The sequence below is a fragment of the Felis catus genome, chromosome B2 (genome assembly GCF_018350175.1).
Source record: "Felis catus isolate Fca126 chromosome B2, F.catus_Fca126_mat1.0, whole genome shotgun sequence".
In the NCBI taxonomy this organism is placed as follows: Eukaryota; Metazoa; Chordata; class Mammalia; order Carnivora; family Felidae; genus Felis; species Felis catus.
Window position 1 is genome coordinate 128,647,620 of NC_058372.1, and position 20,649 is coordinate 128,668,268.

At 40.3% G+C, this 20,649-nt stretch overlaps 1 protein-coding gene across 17 annotated transcripts in view; it reads left to right on the forward strand.

Moving 5' to 3' along the window:
• AIG1 (androgen induced 1) overlaps nucleotides 1-20,649 on the forward strand; it is a 248,097-nt gene that overhangs the window by 80,403 nt on the left and 147,045 nt on the right. For 15 of the 17 annotated variants that reach the window (XM_045058128.1, XM_045058131.1, XM_045058132.1 and 12 more), the window contains exon 3: nucleotides 10,590-10,691. The exons of the other annotated variants lie outside the window; for them this stretch is intronic. In XM_045058128.1, the coding sequence (XP_044914063.1) occupies nucleotides 10,590-10,691 (102 nt within the window). The remainder of the gene's footprint in view (nucleotides 1-10,589; nucleotides 10,692-20,649) is intronic. 17 annotated transcript variants of the gene reach the window in all.

Genomic DNA, 20,649 nt, shown 5'->3' on the forward strand with positions numbered 1-20,649 from the left:
CTAGAATGATTAACCAAACATTTTACTCGACCAAACATTCATTGAATTCCTGCTGTATGCAGGCCTTGCTAGTGGACTTAGAAATGAAATTGTCTTTGACATTTAATCATTCATTCATTCAACTATTAATTCCTTCAAAGGAGTATGCTATTATGTGTAATAAGTATTAAGAAAGGTTAAAAGCATTGTCTCTGGGGTCTTCATTGTCTGGCCTCACATTCTGGCTTGGCCACTTTTTGACCCTGGAAAAGTTACTAAAATTCTCTGAAGCTAATTTCTTCATCCATAAAACCATAAAAATAATAGTAGCTGCCTCAGGGTAGTTGTAACTCTTAAATAATATTTTGCTTGTGAAGCCCCTGACCTATACATAGTAGAAACTAAAAAGGTATAAGCCAGAATATATAATATTCTCAAAATGTTAAAATATATTGACAGAGAACAGATCCATAGGTGGCTGGGGTCAAGGTTGGGGAAGGGTGTGACTCTTAAGGGGGTAGCATTAGGGACTTTGTGGTAATGGAACTCTTCCGAATCCTGATTGCGGTAGAGGTTCCAGAAATGTGTCCATGTGGTAAAATTGCATGGTACAATACACCCCTCAAAAAATGAGTGGCTGGAAAAACTGGTGAAATCTGAATAGGTCTGTAGGTCTATAGTTTCGTTAATAGTACTGTGCCAATGTCAGTTTTCTGGTTTGAAAATGTACCATACTTGTGTAAGATGTTATCCTTGGGGAAAGCTGGGTGAAGGATACACAGGAACTCTCTGTATTATTTTTCAACTTCTTGCGAGTCTTTGATTATTTCAAAATAAAGAGCCAGGAAATAAACATAGAACGTGCCAAGGGAGATGTGAGGATGCAACAGAGAGGAAATCAACTGGTCCTTGCTCTCTCATCAAGTTCACATCCCACTGGGAAGAGAAACCAGTAATTACACAGTCACTTATTTCATCACGATTATGCCTAGCTTTATGAAGGAAGAACATAACGGGCTATGAGAGCACATGCTAGAAAAAGGGACAACTCAGGGGAGGCTTCTTGGAGCTTATGCTATTTCTGATCCCTTCTACATGGTAAGGATGAGCGGGGAGGGGTGGTGGGAGGCATTCCAGGCAGACGGGGCAGCGGATGAGGGGCCTGGAGAGCAGACGGAGCCTTCAGCAGCTTAGAGGGGCCAGCAAGTGAAAGGACACATAGGAGATAGTTAAATGGGCTCATGTTATAAGCAGAGGCCTGAAGTGGGTCAGGGAAAAAAGTAATTACTTTTGACGAGAAATTGTAGGGTTTTTTTTAGGTGGTGGGGACAGCTGCACAACTGATATCTAACATTTGATAGAGCTTGGATTTTGGAAAAAAATGTAGTGCATTTCAAACTGCTATTACAAAAAGCAGAAAGGAATGGATACTTGGAAATATGTGGTAAGTTTGGGAAACTATACATATTCTGTTGACTGGGTTCCTGGAAGAAGCTGGAAGGGAACTGGAAAGAGAATTTGGGACCAGATCACAAAGGGAGTTTTTATTTTATTCTGCAAGCAAGGGGGAGCCATTGGAAGTTTTAAACTGAGAAGTTCTTAAATGTTTTTAGTAAGATAACTCTGAGGCCAAGATAAAGCATGGATAGAATTTAAAGGAAACTGATGCCAGTGGCTCTAGCCAAGGGGCTACGGCAATAGTCCAGGACAGGGACAGCGTGGCCTGGAACCGGGGTAAAGGCAGTAGGCACTGGGAGCAGGGAATGACAGAGGAGCCTTTGTGAAAGTCAGCTCAAAAGGCAATGGTGACCTCGGATCCAGGAGCTTCACTTCTAGTGACTTATTTCTCTGAGGTACTCATGATTTGGGTGCATGAAAACACACACATCACAAAGCATTGCAGCATTATTGGAAATTGTACTATTTGTAATGAATATACATATGCATTAGTGAGTGCTTGAGTAATTATAGTGCATAATCATACAGTGTGGCACTATGAAGTGCTTAAGAAAACTGGGATATCACCTTAAAACTTTCTTAAGTTAAAAAACCACAGAAGATAGGAGCACGAGGGTGGCTCAGCCAGTTAAGTGTCTGACTCTTGGTTTCAGCTCAGGTCATGGCCTCATGATTTGTGAGCTCCACACTGGGCTCTGTCCTGACAGAACAGGGCCTTCTTGGAATTCTCTCTCTCCCTCTCTCTTTCCCAACCTCTCTGCCCCTCTCTCTCTAAATAAACTTAAAAAAAATTGCAGGAGACTAATCAAAGTATGATCTAATTTTCTAAAATAATTAATGGAATGCACTTTACATGCATAGGAAAAGACCTTTTAAGGGATTACGTATCCTTTTGACAATGACTGTCTATACAGGGCGAGATTACAAATAATTTTTACTTTTTATGCATTTCTCTATAGTGATGTATTAAGAATGTTTTCATGCTTAAATATGTCTGTCTGTTGTGTTATCCACGCATGGCATGGTCTTAGATTGGGCTTCCTATGAACAGGCTCAGGGTTGGAGAGCACATGCAGAAGGGGGTTCTTGGGAGAAACACCTGTTCTGAAGTGAGGAAGACAGTAGCGGGTAGAAGGGGAGGATGGCCCACACTGCAGTCGTAACAGGCATCCTGGGACCTTAGAGTTTCCCTGAATGGAGACAGAAGGGCTGGGGGCTTGTTTCCTTGCATCAGTCAGTCATTGGATTCAGACTTCCCCTGGGGAAGGGGCCTGACTTTGCGCAAGGCGGTTCCCAATGAGGGGGATGCAGCTCAAGAGTGGCCAAAAACCAATATTCCCAACATCTGGGGGCTGGACGCATGGACCCTGAAGAGGGGATCAGGGAGAGGCACTACAGTATCCACCACAGTTACCTGATATGGGCATAAAAGCTGTTCTCTGACTTTGCAGTCGTTGTGAATAACCACACTCAGCTTACATGAATCAAAGATGAAGGACGAAAAATGGCGATCTCGGCGTGGCACAAAATTCAGTGAAATGAAATGTTTTTGACTTTAAAAAAAATCTTAGCAATTCGGACTAGAAAGCAATATATCCAGCCTGATGAAGGCACTTTCTCTAGCCTGCCCTTTCACTGAAGCTCTGACCCCTCAGGGCCCGCTCCACCAATCTGCGTGGGCCCGAGGCCCGGCTCATCCATGCCCGTGGCCACCATGCAGGGAGCACTCTGATTCTAGTAGGGCCATTGGCCCCCAGGGCAGCCCCAGTTTCTGTGTTTGCTACTGTTCTGGTTTTGTCTCTGTTCTGTTCTTGTCCATATGGGTCTTTTTCCCCCCCACTAACTCCCAGTGACTTCCCTTCCTTTCTTGTCTGCTCAGCAATACATTTGAAGGTATATTTGTTGTAATTTATTTAGCACCTAGTGTTTCCCAGTGGGAGGGTTTTTCGGTGTATCTAGTCCACAGCACTGCAGAAAGCTGACCCCCAACCATCTTAACCAAAGGCAGGTTTTCCTTTTGCTGCTTATAATGTGACTTTCAGCTTTATGTGGCTTTATATTTTTATACTTTATTTCTTAAACTCTCCCCTCTTATCTTGTCTGTCTTCTTTATTTAATCTCAAATTTTCATCTTTGACCTCTTTTCTTTAATGGAGAATCATTTGATCATTAATTAATAGCTTTTCCGGTTTGTCTTGTTCAGGTGCCTTTTGCCGGGGGAGGTCATAGTCCCCCTTCTCTCTCTCTCTCTCTCCCGTTTGTGGTATTTATGAATACATTCCATGCTATTTCTTTTCTTATGATTACTCATCCTCAAATGGGTGTGTTCTTTCTGAGCCAGCTCTTTGTGCAAGGACAGAAGTGAGCTAGGGCAGCTTGAATTTCTGCCTACTTTCCACCACCACCTCCTCTGGAGAGTGGCTACACTCTTCTCTCTCTCCTTGACTCGTTTTGATCACAACCATTTTATATGGTGACGGGAAGCTTTGTGTTGGTCAGGTGAGCGTGCAGGCTGGCCACCGCAGATCCTTTCTTGTTTACCTAACATCCCCACATCCTGCTTCTCCAGAGATGATACGCTGGCCTGTTCCCACATTTAGCATCACCACTGCTGACACCTGAAGCCACGCAGGGATCAGAACGTCTCCCTGGTGCTCCCATGCATCTCAGACCTCCTCCTGTTCCCAGCAAGGGTCATTCAGTGTCCCTTAGAGTATGCCACCTGTAGCGATCTCTCTGTTCTGCTCGCTCGACCAGAGAACCCTTGGATCTTGTTTCTTCCATCAGAGTCTTGTCTCGTCCCGGCTCAATTTTCCCAATTCTTAGCAACCTGTCGAAAAGACTGATATTTGGATCATCAGTGTTTCCTACTGCATTGGCTTCACTTTGTTTCTCATTCTCCTTGTGTTTGGTTGATTTGGGGAACGAGAGCATTTAGTACTTCCATCGTGATCCAGAAGTCCAGAGAAGGATTATTTCAGGGTGATAGAAGATTAATACAGGTGAAGGAGGGGCCAGCAGGTAGAAAGTCTGAGAAGAGATGGGCTGGAAGAATGACCCTGGAAAGAAGGGCTTCTCTTCCACACAGACAGGAGGACAAAAAACACGGAGAACATAAAAAAGGAATTTTAGGTCATTAGGAAGCAAATTGAAGGCTTGAAAGGGTACTTTCCCCTATGGGAGATGTAGAGCCTGACAGACATACAGGAAGCAGCAACACATCTTTATTCATTTACTCCAGGAAGTTTCATCACAAACATGCTATGTGCGAGGCAGTGGGGAAAAGGCTGCAAACAAGACAGACAAGTTCCTGTTTTTTGACACTTCACCTCCTCTTAAAGAGCCAGATAATGAACAAGTGAACAACAACAACAGCTTACTTTCTCTCAGGGTCTGTGATGGAAAATAACGTGCAGTGGAGTCAATGGCAAGGTCTCCCCCAAGGCCTGAAGGGACAGAGAATCCAGCCAGGTGAAAATGGGGTAAGAGAATTCCTGGCATTAAGAGTAGGAAATGCAAAGACCCTGAGGCAGGAAAGAGTTTAATGAGTTTTAGGAATGAATTGCCAGTCAGAGCCTAGGGAGCCAGAGAGAATGTGGTACAAGTGGAGGTCAGAGAGAAAGGCGGGCGTCAAATCACATGGGCACCATGAGAGCTGGGTTTTTATTCTCACGTTATTTACTCAGTCAGAAGAGATAATTAAGGACTTAAATGTAGGTAAATATGGATATTTTTATTTACCTTAAATGGATAGGTAAATATAGTTGAAGGCTGTGAAAAAAGGCAGTGATGTGTGTTTTAGGAACGCTCTAAATGCAGATTCTGGTTTTAAGGTGCTATGAGCATAATGTACAGAGTGAAAAATGCAATGGTGCTCATAGCCTCATAATTACAAGTAGAGACATCTGGGTCATGGTTCCAGGAATGGATACTGGAGACTAACTGTACCCTGGAACAGAAGTTACTCCAACGTTCCAGAGGGGTCTGTGCTTCACTGAGCATTGCTGCATTTGAGGGTGTGGCTGAGGGAGGTCAGCCAGGAAAGCACATAAGGACTTGGGATCTCCTAGACCCGGAGGGTGGGAAGACAAGGGCCTTGTCAAAATGAGACAGTCTCTCTCTGTGTGGGGACCATCAGAGACAAAGCCAGCTAGCACCCAGAGCACACAGCTTGTTCTCGCGCTTTGTGTGTTTGGAAGGAGAAATCACAACTGGAAATACGTCTACATATGACCTCGCAGCACGTATTCCCAGGGAAAGAAGTGATGGGAAAGCAAATCATAACAAAGCAAATCTGGAGGCAAAGTAATAGAGCCCAAAACAGAGTTAAATTTCTTTTTCCCAATTGGTATTTGGTATGAGTACTATTAGATTAGCTTTTAAAGGAAACACTTTCATAGGATCCTTTCCTGTTGAAGCTAAAGACTTTAAGGATGTATTCGTGTATTTCCTCCTTCCTTCCTTCAACAGTGGATGTTTGAGATCATGTAAATGGCCTCTATAGACCAATCTGTAGATAAGTGACTTTTCTCTTTGGCCTCCTTCATGGTAAATTTCTCTGCAACAGCCTTTGTGCTCTAATCCGTTTTACTGAATTCCCAAGAATTTCCCACTGATCAGTAAAGCTTCTTCTTAGAAGTGGACTAAAGCTGATTAACTTCGGCTTCTACTGATACCGTATAAGAGACTCCTTATAGAAGGAGGTGAAGTGTGGATCCAGTTTTCTTTCGCATTCATTGCTAATTGTTCCAGGGGTTCAAACGAGGCCTCAACGACCAGCTGTAACACAAGTACTTTGTCTGGGAAGTTTGAAGGACTAGAAAGTGCCTGAGCTCCTTCCACTCTCAGTTCAAGTACAGTATTCTGGTCCTGGCAGCGGGGAAGCAGCAGGTGCACGCGGAGGAATCGCTGGCCACAACAGTGGAACGTTTCAGTAGCACTTGGCCTGTCCCAGAGAACCTATTTTTGTTTCATATTCATGCCCCGGTAGTAGAGTTCAAACTTATTTTGGGTTTGCTGATGACCATACTGTCAAGAGGATATCAGCGCATGGAGCCAAGAAACTGCCATCTGTGCCATGTTTATATCTCAAGAATTGTTTAGAAGGCTGATCGCTCAGTTATCTGGGCCTCTTGACCTTCTAGTGTGATGCTAAGAAAGGTGACTCATACTTTCTTGAAAGTCACTTCACTTGTAATGATCCATGCAGTCCCCTTAATATATGGTAGGGGTTAAAGGATTGATCCGATTGCACTGGTAAGTATTGACCCCACGATGCTTTCCCCGTGGTCGGGACACCATGAATGATCATTTATGGTGAACAGAAAGTAGCTCTCAGCAGTGGTGTGCTAGTAAGTAATTAACAACTGGCTCTCCAGGGGAAAAAATACATGATTTTGTAGCATTCGCTGATTTCCATGACGGAATATTAAGGACACTTCATAAATTCAAAACCTTCAATGAGATGGGAAAATTCCACAAAAGGCAAAAATGACTAAAAGTAACTCAAGAGAGCACAGAAAGCCTGGAAACTCTATATGTATTAAAGAAATTGAATTCATTATTAAATCTTCTCATAAGAAAACTTAGAAGTCCAGAAAGCTCCCCTAGAGAAGCATATCAAATAAGTAAGGAAGACAGAATACTAATCTTGCAGAGTCCCTCAGAAAATAGAGGAGGGAGCTTTTCCCGCTTTGTGTTTTGAAGTCACCATTGTCCTGGCACCAAAATTAGAAAAAGACATTATGAGGGCCACCCAGGTGGCTCAGTTGGTTAAGCATCCGACTCTCGATTTCAACTCAGGTCACGATCTCACGGTGGTGAGATTGAGCCCTGCATCCGGCTCCATGCTGACAGTGCAGAGCCTGCTTGGGATTCCCTCTCTCCCTCTCTGCCCCTCCCCTTCTCATGCTCTCTCTCTCTCTCTCTCAAAAATAAATAAGTAAACTTAAAAAAAAAGACACTGTGAGAAAATAAACCTAATTACAGATTGATACACTTAATAAAGACAAGAGAAAAATTCTTAACACAATGTCATTAAGTCAAATCCAGCATAAAATGACCAGGTATAAAATGATATACCTAAATAAAGAATATAAAAATTCTTATATAAAATGATAATATATAAAATGATATACCTAATGACCAGGTATTAAAGGTTGGTTTAACATTAAAAATCTATATAATTCATCATATCAACAGAATAAAGGAGAAGAGCTATCTGATCACCTGAGGCTTTACAGCAATATTATCTGAAAAAAATCAGTACTTGCTCATTACATACATAAATGTAGGATGGGAGAGATTTTCCTCAACATGATAAAAGGCATCTAAGAAAAACATGTAGCTAATAGCAAACGCACATGTTGAAAGGCTGAACACTTTCCTAAGATAGGGAAAAAAGCAAGGGTGTTCACTGTTCATCACTTCTACGTAACATTGCGCTAAAGGTCATAGTGCAGTAAGAAAAGAAAAAGAAGTAAAAGGCATCCAAATTGTAAAGGAAGAAGAAAAGCTATCTTTATTTGCAGATCATGTACGTATAAAAATCTAGAATGATTTGTGAAAGAACTACTCAAACTATGTGAATTTAGCAAAGATAGAGGATATGGTGTCAATATATAAAAGTCATTTGTACCTTTTATATACTAGCAACAAAGAATGTAAAAACAAATTTAATAATAGCTACAATAACATAAAAGCACGTGAAATGTGATAGATTTAGTGATAGATTAGTGATAGATTTTTTTAAAAATATGTACAAGACCCTTTTCACTGAAAACTACAAACTGAGAAACCAAAGATCTAAATAAATGGAGACGTAAATTATGTTCCTCGGACAGAAGACTCAATATTGTTAAGATATCATTTCTCCCCAAATTGAACATATTGATTCAGTATAGTTGTAATCAGAATTCTAGGAGGATATTTTTGTAGAAATTAGCAAGCTGAGATTCTGAAATTTAAATGGAAATGCAAAGGACTGAAAATAGCCAAAACAATTTGGAAAAGAAGAGTGGAAGCATACGCTAAGCAGAATTCTAAGTTGGCCCCTAGATTGCATCGCCTGTGGAGCAAGTATATAATCCCCTCCCTTTGAATGTGGGAGGGCACCTGTGACTGTGATGAAGATGTGCCCTATTGTCAGGTGACATTATATGGCAGAGGTGAAGGGATATCCACATATGGCTCTTTCCAGGATTGAAATAGCTTCATGCTTATATGTGGACTCCAGACCAAATGTAAAACTGGTTCTCACCCTTCAGAAGCAGATATGTCTTAACCACCTCTCAGGTCAGGGGCTCTCCCCATTTATTGTGCGGTCAGTCCTCCAGATCAGACCCAGGAAGGAGGCCCACACAGGCCCTGAAGCACTTTTGTCTTCTAGGGCAGGAAATTCTAGGATCATGGTTTCCCAGGTCTGGAAAAGGAGAGCAGAGGCTCTAGATAGACCAGCCACTTGGCTCTGTGACTACCTCGCTCCATGGTGGGGGGAGGAGGCTCAAGGTGGCTGGAGTAGTGTCCAAAGTATGACATCTCACGCTTTAATGTGGATATGAATGACCCCAGGGTCTTATTAAAATGCAGAATCAGAATATATTCAGACAGGACCTGGCATTCAATGTATCTGGCAAGCTCTTGGGTAACATGGGGGCTGCTGATCCATGGGACCACATTTTGAGTAGCAATGCCACTTGAGTAGCAATCTTGGGGCTTAGATCTGAGAGCAGGTAACACTAATATTGAGTACATTTGGAGTATACAGTGGAATGAATAAACCAAAGTTGTGAATAATTTAAAAATTACTCATTGTGCTTGGAAAGATCATAATGATAGTTAACATTAATGGCTTGAGTTTTGTTTTTTTCTTTTCCATCTTGTGCATTTATCAACTAAGTGAAAATAGTTGACCCAAAAGCAGGATAAACAACTAGGGACCCCAATCTGGTATTGAAACTATGTGTGTAATCTATGGTTGCCTATTATAATTATCTTTCAATGTGTTTTATGAAGCAAGAAATGTTCATAACATCTTAGGTTTTAAGGGTGAACTTTTTTTAAAGGCTACTATTACCCATGTTGTAACTGACATACTTGGAAAAGAATTTTGGAACCTTTCTGATTACTAGCTTGTGGTATAACCACTGGGAGTTTTACGAAAAGTGGCATTAAAATATTTACTACTTTTATTAATAAAATGTGGGGGTGGAGATGACTTATAAGAAATGAGATAAAAAGTGTTTCTTTTTAATATTTATCTGCATTTTATCATGCTGTAGCATTGTCTCTGCAGAGACTTTGAGCCCTCCCTCTGGGATTGTTTCCTTTTCCAAGCTACATTTATTGACTGTGTACAAAAGCATTTGTGTTTTCTCTAAAATTCTAAGTTGAAGGTTAAGACCTTGGACCATTCATTTCTTTATTTAATCTGAACTTCTCTCACCATTAGTTTGAAGAAAGATAAGAGAATAAATTGAGTAGTCTACTCTCTTTTGATGTCTATGTTGCTGATGGGTCAAAATAAATCTCAGGAACCCAGATGAGCATGTAAATTATTCCAAGAGAATTAGGATTCTTGTGTTCCATACACTTTGCTCTCAGTGCAGCCAAAGCCCCTGCTTAGGCTGTATAAATTAATACATTTGCAGGAAATGTGACTTTGGGACATTTTATATAGCAGTGATTTTAATGCTGTTAGTGGTGAAATGGAAACTTGAGAATGTGAAGATTAATTTAAACCACATGATGGGTTCAAGGAAAATACACTACAGTTTCTTGAATGTGTGCTGACTCTGTACAGTGGGGAATGGGATCCAAAAAACCACCAGTGAACTTTTAAACTCTCTTGAGAGGATTCAAACCAACCCAATTAGCCCTAGAAGAGAGCTGTTCCAGATGACAGACACGATTTATCTTTCCCTCGAAAATAGATCCCTTTGCCTGAGAGAACACAATAGGGAGATCAAGGAAGGAAGAAGGACCCCATGCATTACCACTAATGGAATGAAGTTAGATCTCTCTGTCCAGTCATTAGCTGGTTTACTGATTCGCCTTTCACTGTAGACTACAGTTCTGTTGGGTTCTTTGAACAATGGATAACCAACAAATTGTATGTTGTGAATTTGAAATAAAGGATTTCTTTTCCCTTCCAGTTCGTTGTAGCGGTGTTCTGGATCATTTATGCCTATGACAGAGAGATGATTTACCCGAAGTTGCTTGATAATTTTATCCCAGGGTGGCTGAATCACGGAATGGTGAGTGGACTAAAACAAATAATTTCCTTTCATTAAAAAAAAAATCTATTAGGGAGCTATTTTCTAATTTAGGCTTTCCATAGAATCTACCTAAATGGCAGTGAAATGATGGGGATTATGAGAGATTATAATTAGAGAAGAATGCTGAACGTAAATAAAAAACAACTTCCATGAAATTGAGTCACTATTAAAACTATGTAGAAGATGAACCCACAGTTTATAAGTTGTTGGTGTTGTTGGATAATACAACTAGCTTATTCCAGGATGAATTTAATTTCTGTGCCATTCAAAGACTTATCCCCTATTGGAGCCTGAGGATCTTTTCCAACCTATACAACTATCGAGGGCCATTGTTCCCCACATGAGTGGAATTGTGTTGGAAGCAACAATTCTCCTTGGAGAATTTCCCCAGGAGGAGCAGCAAGACTATTATTTTCCCTGGGAGATCTGCCGCAGGCATGGAGGCGGCCTTAGCAGTGGGTGCTGCCATGGCGGGCTGTCCCCCTTGGAGCGCGTTTGCCTGGGACTGCTGGGTCTTTTCCTTCTTCTCAGTCTGATTCTTTCTGAAGCTTTAGCCATGGTGTCGTCTTCACATGTTTCAGATCAAATCTTTTGGATGGTTTGCACATCACCTTATAAGATCTGAGGGTATATTTTCTTCAGAGAAATTTTGTCGTTGTCTTCTCGTTCTGCCTCTGGAATTGAGCGGTTTTGTTATTAACCAAGAAGCCTGCATTTTTCTGGTTACAGCAGTTTTTAGAATATGTCACTGGGTGCTCCTGGTGAAAAGGGCAACCCATCACAGAAATTATAGGGGAAAGAGGAGCTAGAAATCACACGTCATAGGTCCAAAATAACAGTTTCCTTTCTGCCCCCAATTTTGGTATATTTTGAGAAAAGTGGTGTGTACTAACAAACATTGCTGCGGGACTTTGATTAATCCTTTCCTAAGACAACTCATCACAAGTGGCACGACTCGGAAAACTGGCATTTTCTTTTAATCCAATTAGAGCCACACTATTGAAGGATTAATGTGGCATCTCTGATTCAGTTCCAAACGAATAAGCTGGGTCTTGTCAGCTTCATGTAACCATCTACTGGACTTGATGTGGTTACTCTATGCCTCTCCAACTTTTGACTTTTCTTGAATGTGCAAAGCCTTTCGTAACCCCATGTCTTTGCAATCCTCTGCCCCAAATGCTCTTTCCATTCTTTCCTGGGGAACCCTTTCTCATCCTGCTCGCTTCTATAACATCTCTCAGAAGCCTGTCCTCACCCCCATAGGCCAGATTAGCTCCCCTGTCAGTTACATTTGCAAAGGACCTTCAAGTCTCCATTAGACATGTCTGTATCCCCCCTCACTAAGTGTTCCTTCCTAGTGTAAAGCCTCCAGCCGCAAGCACTCTGCCCACCCACCTGCATGTAGTAGGATCAAGACATGTCTGTTGGATTGATGAGTGAATTTAGTATATAGTCGTCCTCCCCCTTATCCAAGAGGGATCTGTTCCAAGATCCCCAGTGGATGACTGAAACCACAGATAGTACCATACTGTGTTTTTTCCTATACATACCTACATACATACCTATGATAAAGTTTAACTTATAAGTTAGGCACAGTAAGAAATGAACAATAATAACAGAATAGAACATATAACTACATAGTAATATACAGTAATAAAACTGTGAATGCTATCTCTCTCTTCATAATATCCTACTGTACTGTACTCACACTTCTTGTGAAGATGTGAGATGATAAAATGCCTACACAATGAGATGACACGGGGTAAATGATGCAGGCATTGTGATGTAGCCTCAGGCTACTACTGATCTTCTGGCATCTGTTTCCAGGCTATGGTTTTCCTGGGTAACTGAAACTGTGAATAAGGGTACGGGGGCTACTGTAGCCAGTTTCCATAATTGTTCGCCAGTCAGTAATAATAGCTGTTATTTTTTGAGAACCCACCGTGTGCTAGGTATTCTACAGTGGTTATACCATTTAATTTTCATAGTGGTGCTATGAACCAGAAATTGGTATCCCTTTCAGAAATGAAGAAACCAAGGCTCAAAGTTTCTGACACAAGGAGGGCCTTAACTGAGAACCAGTGGTTGCATCCTGCGCTATAGAAGCACAGTCCTTAACTATTAGGCTTATTGTCTACACCCCTCAAATGCACAATATTACCTTTAGGCCAGAGAATAAATCACAACCCTTGCAGATCCAAGTGCTAGTTAATGTTTCAAATGAATGGTTCTAAAGTACTGATGCAGTCATTACAGGTATAACTGAACTCTCATCATTTCCCCTTGAGTCACTTTGATGGGTTGAATTCTCACTCTTGGGGACAAACACTACTTAGAAATTCAAGGAGAACTTGAGTGATATGAATATTTCGGAAACAGAAAAGATAAATGAATCGGCATGTCAAATCCTCTAAGATAATAAGAGCTCCATAGAGTCTTTCCTCATGAGTTTTGTACTTTAGTAGGGATGAATGACCATTTCTCTGGTTTTCTTCATGTTCCAGTTCATGGTCTCAAAATTACTGACAAAGAAGTTGCCTGTATGGGGCTGAGGAATATTTTGCAATATTAATTGACATTACTCTAACTTTGTATAGATGTGACTTTAAGTAGGATACTGATTCCTTCGATTGGCTCTTAAAATATGAATGTAAACTGCTGGAATCATGAATAATTTAATTTTTATAAAAATGTGTAAAAAATTTATGAAATACCAAAAACTCAAATAGGCATTTTCAACTTTATTTAAATTTTATTTAAAAGTTTAATAATAACTGTCATGTGTATTTTATTTCAAAATAGGTAATTTTGAATATTTGTTTTAAAAGTATGAAAATAATTCAATTAAATTTTTTTACATTCATTTGAATGTTCACATTTTGATGAAGACATTCAAATTTTGTGTACTTGGATTATAACTACATTGTTTCTAATTAATGCATTACATTAGTAATATCAATAGAGCTTAAATTTTGTGAGTGTCCATTATAATAACGTATTCAGTGAACTTGCTGAAATGAAGGCAAGGAATTAAAATTTTAGAATATTTATATTTATATTATATTAAATAATATAATTTTTGTAATTTGTCACTCATAAATTTGTAATTTATAATTCTATAAGCCTTTATTTTTCTACTCATCCAATCACATAACTTTTATTTTGCTTTATGAAATATATATCTAACAATGTAGAAGGATAGAACATATTTTATTTAATATTTTGCTAGCTTAATTTATAACTTTTAAATATTTATGCAGATGGTGTACGGTCCTTTAGGCTTTTGGTATTGTCTACCTAGAGTTTTATAACTCCAAGAATTCCAAGAGACAGTGTACCCTGTTCTTACATGTAGAATCACACTCATTGCTTGAAGAGTCTCAACATCAGCTCTTAGGATCCAGAGCCCTGAACCACAAAACTGAAAGGCAGTTTGTAAGTCTGTCATGGCACCATTTCAGAAGACGTCACCAAGTCAGCCTTGAATTTATAACACTCAACTGCCCGGCACAAAATCAGTTAGAAAACAGACTCACAAGATCTAAAATTCAAAGGACTTTCCTTTTGATTTACACCAAAATACCCAAAAGTTAGACACAATTGGAACTAAAGGAAAGTATCCTGTCTCTTCTTTTCTGTTGTCTACTTCTTTTCTCTCAGCAAGCAATCTTAGAATTTTTTTTTTTTTTGAAGAGAAGAGGAAACTGATAAATAGATGAGTTGCAGCAGTAATACAACCTCACTAGTATAACCACTAGCTTATCTCAGGGCTCCATTAAAATAGCACATGCACACACAAAATTTTAATTTATTACAATTAAAAATGTAAATCTATAAAATATAATACCTTTAGCTGGAGTCACTTCAGTAGCCAAAATCAAAAACTGTTCTATCCTTGCAGCCCTATTTCTTTTTGTATTTCCAGCCATTCGAACAGCACATGATGCCCACTAGGCATTCACTAAGTATTGGTGATAAAAAGGGTATTTGTGTGTTTGCTTTTGAAACTTGGAAGAATGTCATGCTTACATTTATATCCTCCTACCACCTCTCTTTCCCTCGTTCCACTGATGAGCAGACAAGAGAAAACTAGAGGTGATTTCAGCAAAATGAATCCATTTTAAAAATGTAATTTGAACAGTCATTGACAGTTGAGGTTGGGTTCTGTGTGGATACAATCTGTGGGAGCTGAGCTTTGATTTAATTCAATCTAGCAAACATTTATTGAAAACCCACGAGATGCAAAGAAGCCTGCTAGGTAATGTGTGGTTACAGGAGAAAAATATTTACACTTTTAAAGTATAGAAACAGCATGTTTGAGGTGGAGGAAGATGAGTGGGGAAACAGTTCCACCAGCCAATAGAGTGGTCCCCAGGAGGCTGTGTTCACTCTGACAAGAAGAAGCACTATTGTTATTCTGGCCTCTTCCTTGGTTGCAAAAACAGATCCCTGAACCTTTCTCTTCTGCTGATTACAAGTTTAAAGCATTGTCAATGGAGTAAATGTACATTAAAAGCAATAAATAAATAAATCTTTAAACTCTAGAAAGATTGCAGATTCTCAGCAATGCTATAAGAGGAAGAACCAACCATGAGACAGTGTCTGTGCTTAGTGAAGACCTAATTAATGTTTATAAAATGCTTTGAGAATGCCAAGCACTGCAGAAGTTTGGGTATTATTATTGTTATTATCACGGATCTTTAAGCATACATGACCTAGATATTCTCATAATCACAGCGGTTGTTCATTCTCCGTATAATTAATAAGGAGATACAAAAATAAACCCCACCTCTCTTCATGCTTGATTTGTCAGTTTTTCTCATTGTATGTCACTGATCCTCAAGAGAACTTTAATTTAGGTAACTATTTATTCCGTTCGATATTATTTTGACATTTGGTAATTACTAAAGTTTTTGTACATCTGTCTCCGAAGAGAAGGCATTGAATACTGCTTGGATGATCATTGGTTTTGCAGGAACTCGGATTAGATGTTATTCTTTTGTTAAATAACACAACTCTGTGCCACCCTGATATGGGATATTTCATAAAATAAGCTGTTGGTCAAAAGAAGACTACCTCCTTTTTCATATGAATAAAGCTGACCTTTCTCATTTTCCCAGTATATTCTAAAGTAACTGGGAGATATTTGTAAATTTTCAAAATAAAAGTAAGACTGGAGCAGAGGTCAGAAATTTCTTGGGAACCACTTTCTAAAACTCCCAATGGACCTCCCAAAGAAAACAAATAAGACCCCAAAGACCCAGGAACAAGAAAGAGTTCCATCCACAGTGAGGCAGATGCTTTCACAGTTATTGCATACGGTTCTCATGTGTAAGCTTTTTCATGTCCAGTTTTACCGATCATAGCTTTCTCCTTGTGAATTTTCATTGGCTCAATCTCACCTTCTCAGTAAAGCCTACTCTGAGCAGCCTAGTAGGTATTGCCAACTACTCCCATATCCCCAGAGTCCCCTCGCTGTCCCTGCTCTCTGTCCCCCTCCTGGCATTTACTATCCTTGACATATTATATGGCTTTACTTTTATGTTGTACTTATGGCTTATTGTCCGTCCTCTCCTGCTGGAATATAATTTTCATAAGAGCAGGGATCTTTGTTTCAGTTACTCATTTATTCCAAGCGCCTCAAACAGTGCCTCTACATAATGGAAATCAATGGGTATTTGCTGTATGAAATGAATGAATTTTATCAATATTCTATGTCCATGTTTTCTCTTGTTCTCTTCTCCCCTTCTTGGTCTTTTCCTTTTCATGGTAGTTGACGGAATACAACCCCAAGCCATTCACTTCTTTCCTAGCTTGTATTTTACGTCACTCTCCTATCTCAGCTGCACTGCAGCAAAATCTTAGACATGACTTGCTATCCCCCCTAGGGGTCTTGTCGGTTGGTACGTATCATATTGCTACTACTGCCTGAGAAGGCTTGAAATGATGTCCAAAAAACACACCATGGTCCCTGGAACATCTGAGAGTTACAGACCAGGCAAATCATATCCTGGGTCACATTTACTGAAAAGTTCTTCCCTATACTGATTATTTTGTCTGGGTATTAGTTGTTTTTTTTTCTCTAGGGTAATAGACCATGGCTTTTTAAAGCAATTTTCTGACATCACAAATTCCTGTGTAAAATAATTTTCCACGTAAGGGTAGAATTCAAGGCTAATATCATTTGGCATACACTCTGCCCTTTTTCTTGCTCCACTGAATAGATGAGCAGGCCCAGCAGTCGTTTGAGTTCATCATAAGGTCTATAAATTATATGCAGATATTTTGGGGTCAGCAAAACCCAAAGTGTGGTTTACTCAAGCTCTTTTACCCCTAATCCTTAAATCCATAGATATTTCAAAGTAAACTTCATTCATATGTTTCCCATTCATTTGCCCTTAGTTCTTCATAGCTGGGGGAGAGGAGGGGCCAGGCCCGAAGGTGTTGTCTTAGGAACTGGCTTCCTTCTTCATTACCACAAACAGATCATTCATTAGCCACAGACCCAACTCGTTGGCAGAAGTCCATCCCTATATCCTTTCCAGTTTCCTTTTAATTGAAGCTCCAACCTTGGCAAGCATCAGCGATAGCTGCCAAAGAAAGTGAAGTAGAAGCACAAAGCTGCATTTTCTATCATAAAGGCATCATCTCTAAACTTGGGAAGTGGTTCTAAAGATCAGCGGGTCCATACACCATGTGGCACCTAAATGACCTGAACAGTATCTTTGCAGATTCTCTTTCAGTCTCTGCTGGGCATCTCCGATGATGGGACTTCAACGGTGGACCGAGACCATGGAGTCTTCAGCTTAGGAAAGACTCTCATAAGGAACTGAGCCTTCTGTTCTTTCCTCCAGCCCAAATTGGCCCAGTCCATTCATCCATTCCCCAGGATTCAAATACCAGTTGTCATTGTTTTCCTCATGTTGTCTTCCAAGAGGATCTCTCTCTTCCCCATAACTTCAGTCTCTCTTAAATGTTGGTCATTCCAAGTTGGTTCTTCCTGTTCCATCTTCTAAGGGGCATCACGCTCAGCATTTGACACAAGGACCTTGAGATGAACACACTGTAACAAATTCACTACGTTAACCCCTCACCTCATTACCTTAACCCCTTCCCTCAGTCTTGTTACTCATCCCATGTTGCCACTTGAATAATGACTGAAGCATCTAAAAGCTCCTCTTTCTACCACATCCCTCACAGTTAGTTGGCACGTCCTATTAGATGTACGTCCAAAGTAGCTGCCAAAGCTGCCCCGGCCCCCTTTTCTCCACCATCCCGGCTTTAGTTCAAGGCTTCATCATCTCTCAACTGAACAGAGGCAATAGGCTCATCTCTTATCTTCCTGCCTCCGAGCTATCTCCTCACCAGGACTTTCCCCGCACTGCTGCCTCAGTAACCTTTCTAGAAGATCTGAAGTTCTGATGGTTCCTTGCCACATTCCCTTCTCAGACACCACCTGTGAATGAAGTGGTCCCGAGTCTCCTAGGCATCTGAGTGGGTCGCTTCTCCCTGCCCTCAGAACACTGTTCTGACACCTATGATTTCACTTATCACATTATTTGATTAGTATTTATTTACTTGTTTATTCCCCTAATGGGCTATGAGGCCATAAGGGGTAGCAACTGTTGTATTTTTTCTCCCATCTTTTCCTCCAGAACCTAGCATATTCTCTGGCATTACTGCACACACAGTAAATGTTTACTGAAAAAATGGAATACAGGTCCTTTACCATCATGCTCAGTCTCCCCTGACTAGGCTTCAGCTTGTCTAGATTCGTTTTTATAGTTTCATATGATTTGGCAAGAGCACAGAGAACAATTTAGCCATCGTCTTGGCCTATTAGTGCTGTCCAAGCTCCATTAACTCTTTTTGGCAGTTTCATTATACAATACACTGAAACTTCCACATCATTTTTACCCGACCAGTGGGTAGTTTAGCTAACATTTGAAGTTGTTATTTTGGTATTTTATAGACAAAATGTAGGACCTCTAGGTGTATTTGTAGTGTATTCCACCTTGTTAAACTCAACTAGAATACAGCATGAGCTCTGGGGAAGCCACAGTACTAAGATTTTGAGGGTCATTAAATATATGTTGGAATTTAATAATATGATTGATTTCTAAAACGCTGTTTTGAACTGAGATGCCTAAGTTTATGCCACTGAATTGAAGCTCCTTTGGAGGCTACTGCTGTGAGTAAAGTCAGTAACAAAATAACTGATTATTCAGAGCAATAAATTTTAACCATCTTGTAATCGTGCTTGGAGAAGATGGTTGGTTCCTCTAGACAAGACAGGTACTTAGATAAAAACTATGTATGTGGTGGCAGAAGAGATTGGCTACTGAAGATTATCACTATGTCCAGGGATAATAGAGAAACAGGAAACTAATGGAATACGTCTAGTGGAGAGAGAGTGCTCAGACAAGGGATCTGGTGAGGAAGAGGGTTATAAGATGGTATTGGCACCAAGTGGATGGTAGATTGGGGACAAAACTCCCCAAGGATAGGTGTTGATTTTTTCCAAGTTGGCTGGGAAGTCTAGATATCTAGAGATCCCAAGGGGTCATTGTGTTGGTCACATTTAGGTAAAGTGGGAAAAGAAGCCTTCCTGAGGGTCCAGAATCATTGTCCGAAATCCTTACGTTGGCACCAGATCATGAAGACAGCACAAATCCTCATCTCATCTCATGCTTCTTTATCCAAATCAGGTTGAATAATGATCAAAGAAAAGCAAAGAAAGACTGTGACAACCCACTAGAAAATGTTCAACCCAACTTTTTTTTTTCTGTTTGAATCTGAACCTAAACTACCAAATTTGTCCACAAAATGCCTGTTTTTTTAGAAATACTGGGTAACTTCCCTGAGCCTATTTATACCTCTTGTCAAGGTGAAGCTTCTCCAGGGAGTCTCCAGTGTTCCCCTCTGCTAAACTGCAGCCAATACAGAATGGCAGCGAAACCTGCCCTCCAGGACATTCCAGGACTGAGTGTGTACCCAGCCCTCACCTCCCAGTCAAAACCCTCCTTTTGCTCCAAGTCCTCTCATGCATCAACTCTCCCTTATATCATAGAGCTGGTCACCCCTTCTTTATGAACCTCTACCCCACATGTGCCTCTATTATAGCATCCATTGTGCTTTACTTGTAGTATATTGTTACATTAGTCTGGAACTGGATGTTCGATAAGAGCAGGCACATGCCCTTAGCTCCCTCCCATAGCTCCATCTTCTGGATCAGTGCATGGCACATAGTGGGTCTCAGAAAATATTTTTGAAGGAATGAATGAATAATGATGGAGGGAGTGCATTTCTATCATATTTCCTTACTCTCCCAGACTGGTAACACTTTCTGAAAAGGATAAGATTATTTTCTCCAAGTGAGCTCAGGCCAGTACTTAGGATCACCCTGTAATTCTCTGTTTCATACCCTAGTCCTTCAGTGACCCATTTTACCGCATCCTTGTCAAGCTCACTGGCTTACAATTTTCGAAATCAGTCTTCCCCTTTTCCACAGAAGAACTGTATCTGCTGGCCTTCAAGCGTCCAGTATAATACCTTGTCCAGGCTCACACAGCTAGCCGGCTCCCTGGCTGGAAGGAGAATGAATGCTGAGCTGACTGACCCCATCATGATTATTGTATCCAGGGCCTCTCTCTGTGGAGCTTTGTTAACATCTAGTGAAGAGACGCCTTTCAACATGAAATGTCATTATATTTCACAAACATATTTCTTCAAGACACTGATAAATATTCCTGGCATTTTAGATTATTTTCCTTTTCATCTAAGCAAGGGTGACTTTTTCCTATTGTCTTACCATATCCATATCCAGAGAATGAGCATGCCCTTAATGATCTAATTAATATATGTTTTAACCTAGTTGCAAGGATTAGCTTTGATGGGTGGAAATGTTTCCCTTAAGGCGGCCCCTTTCATCCTTATC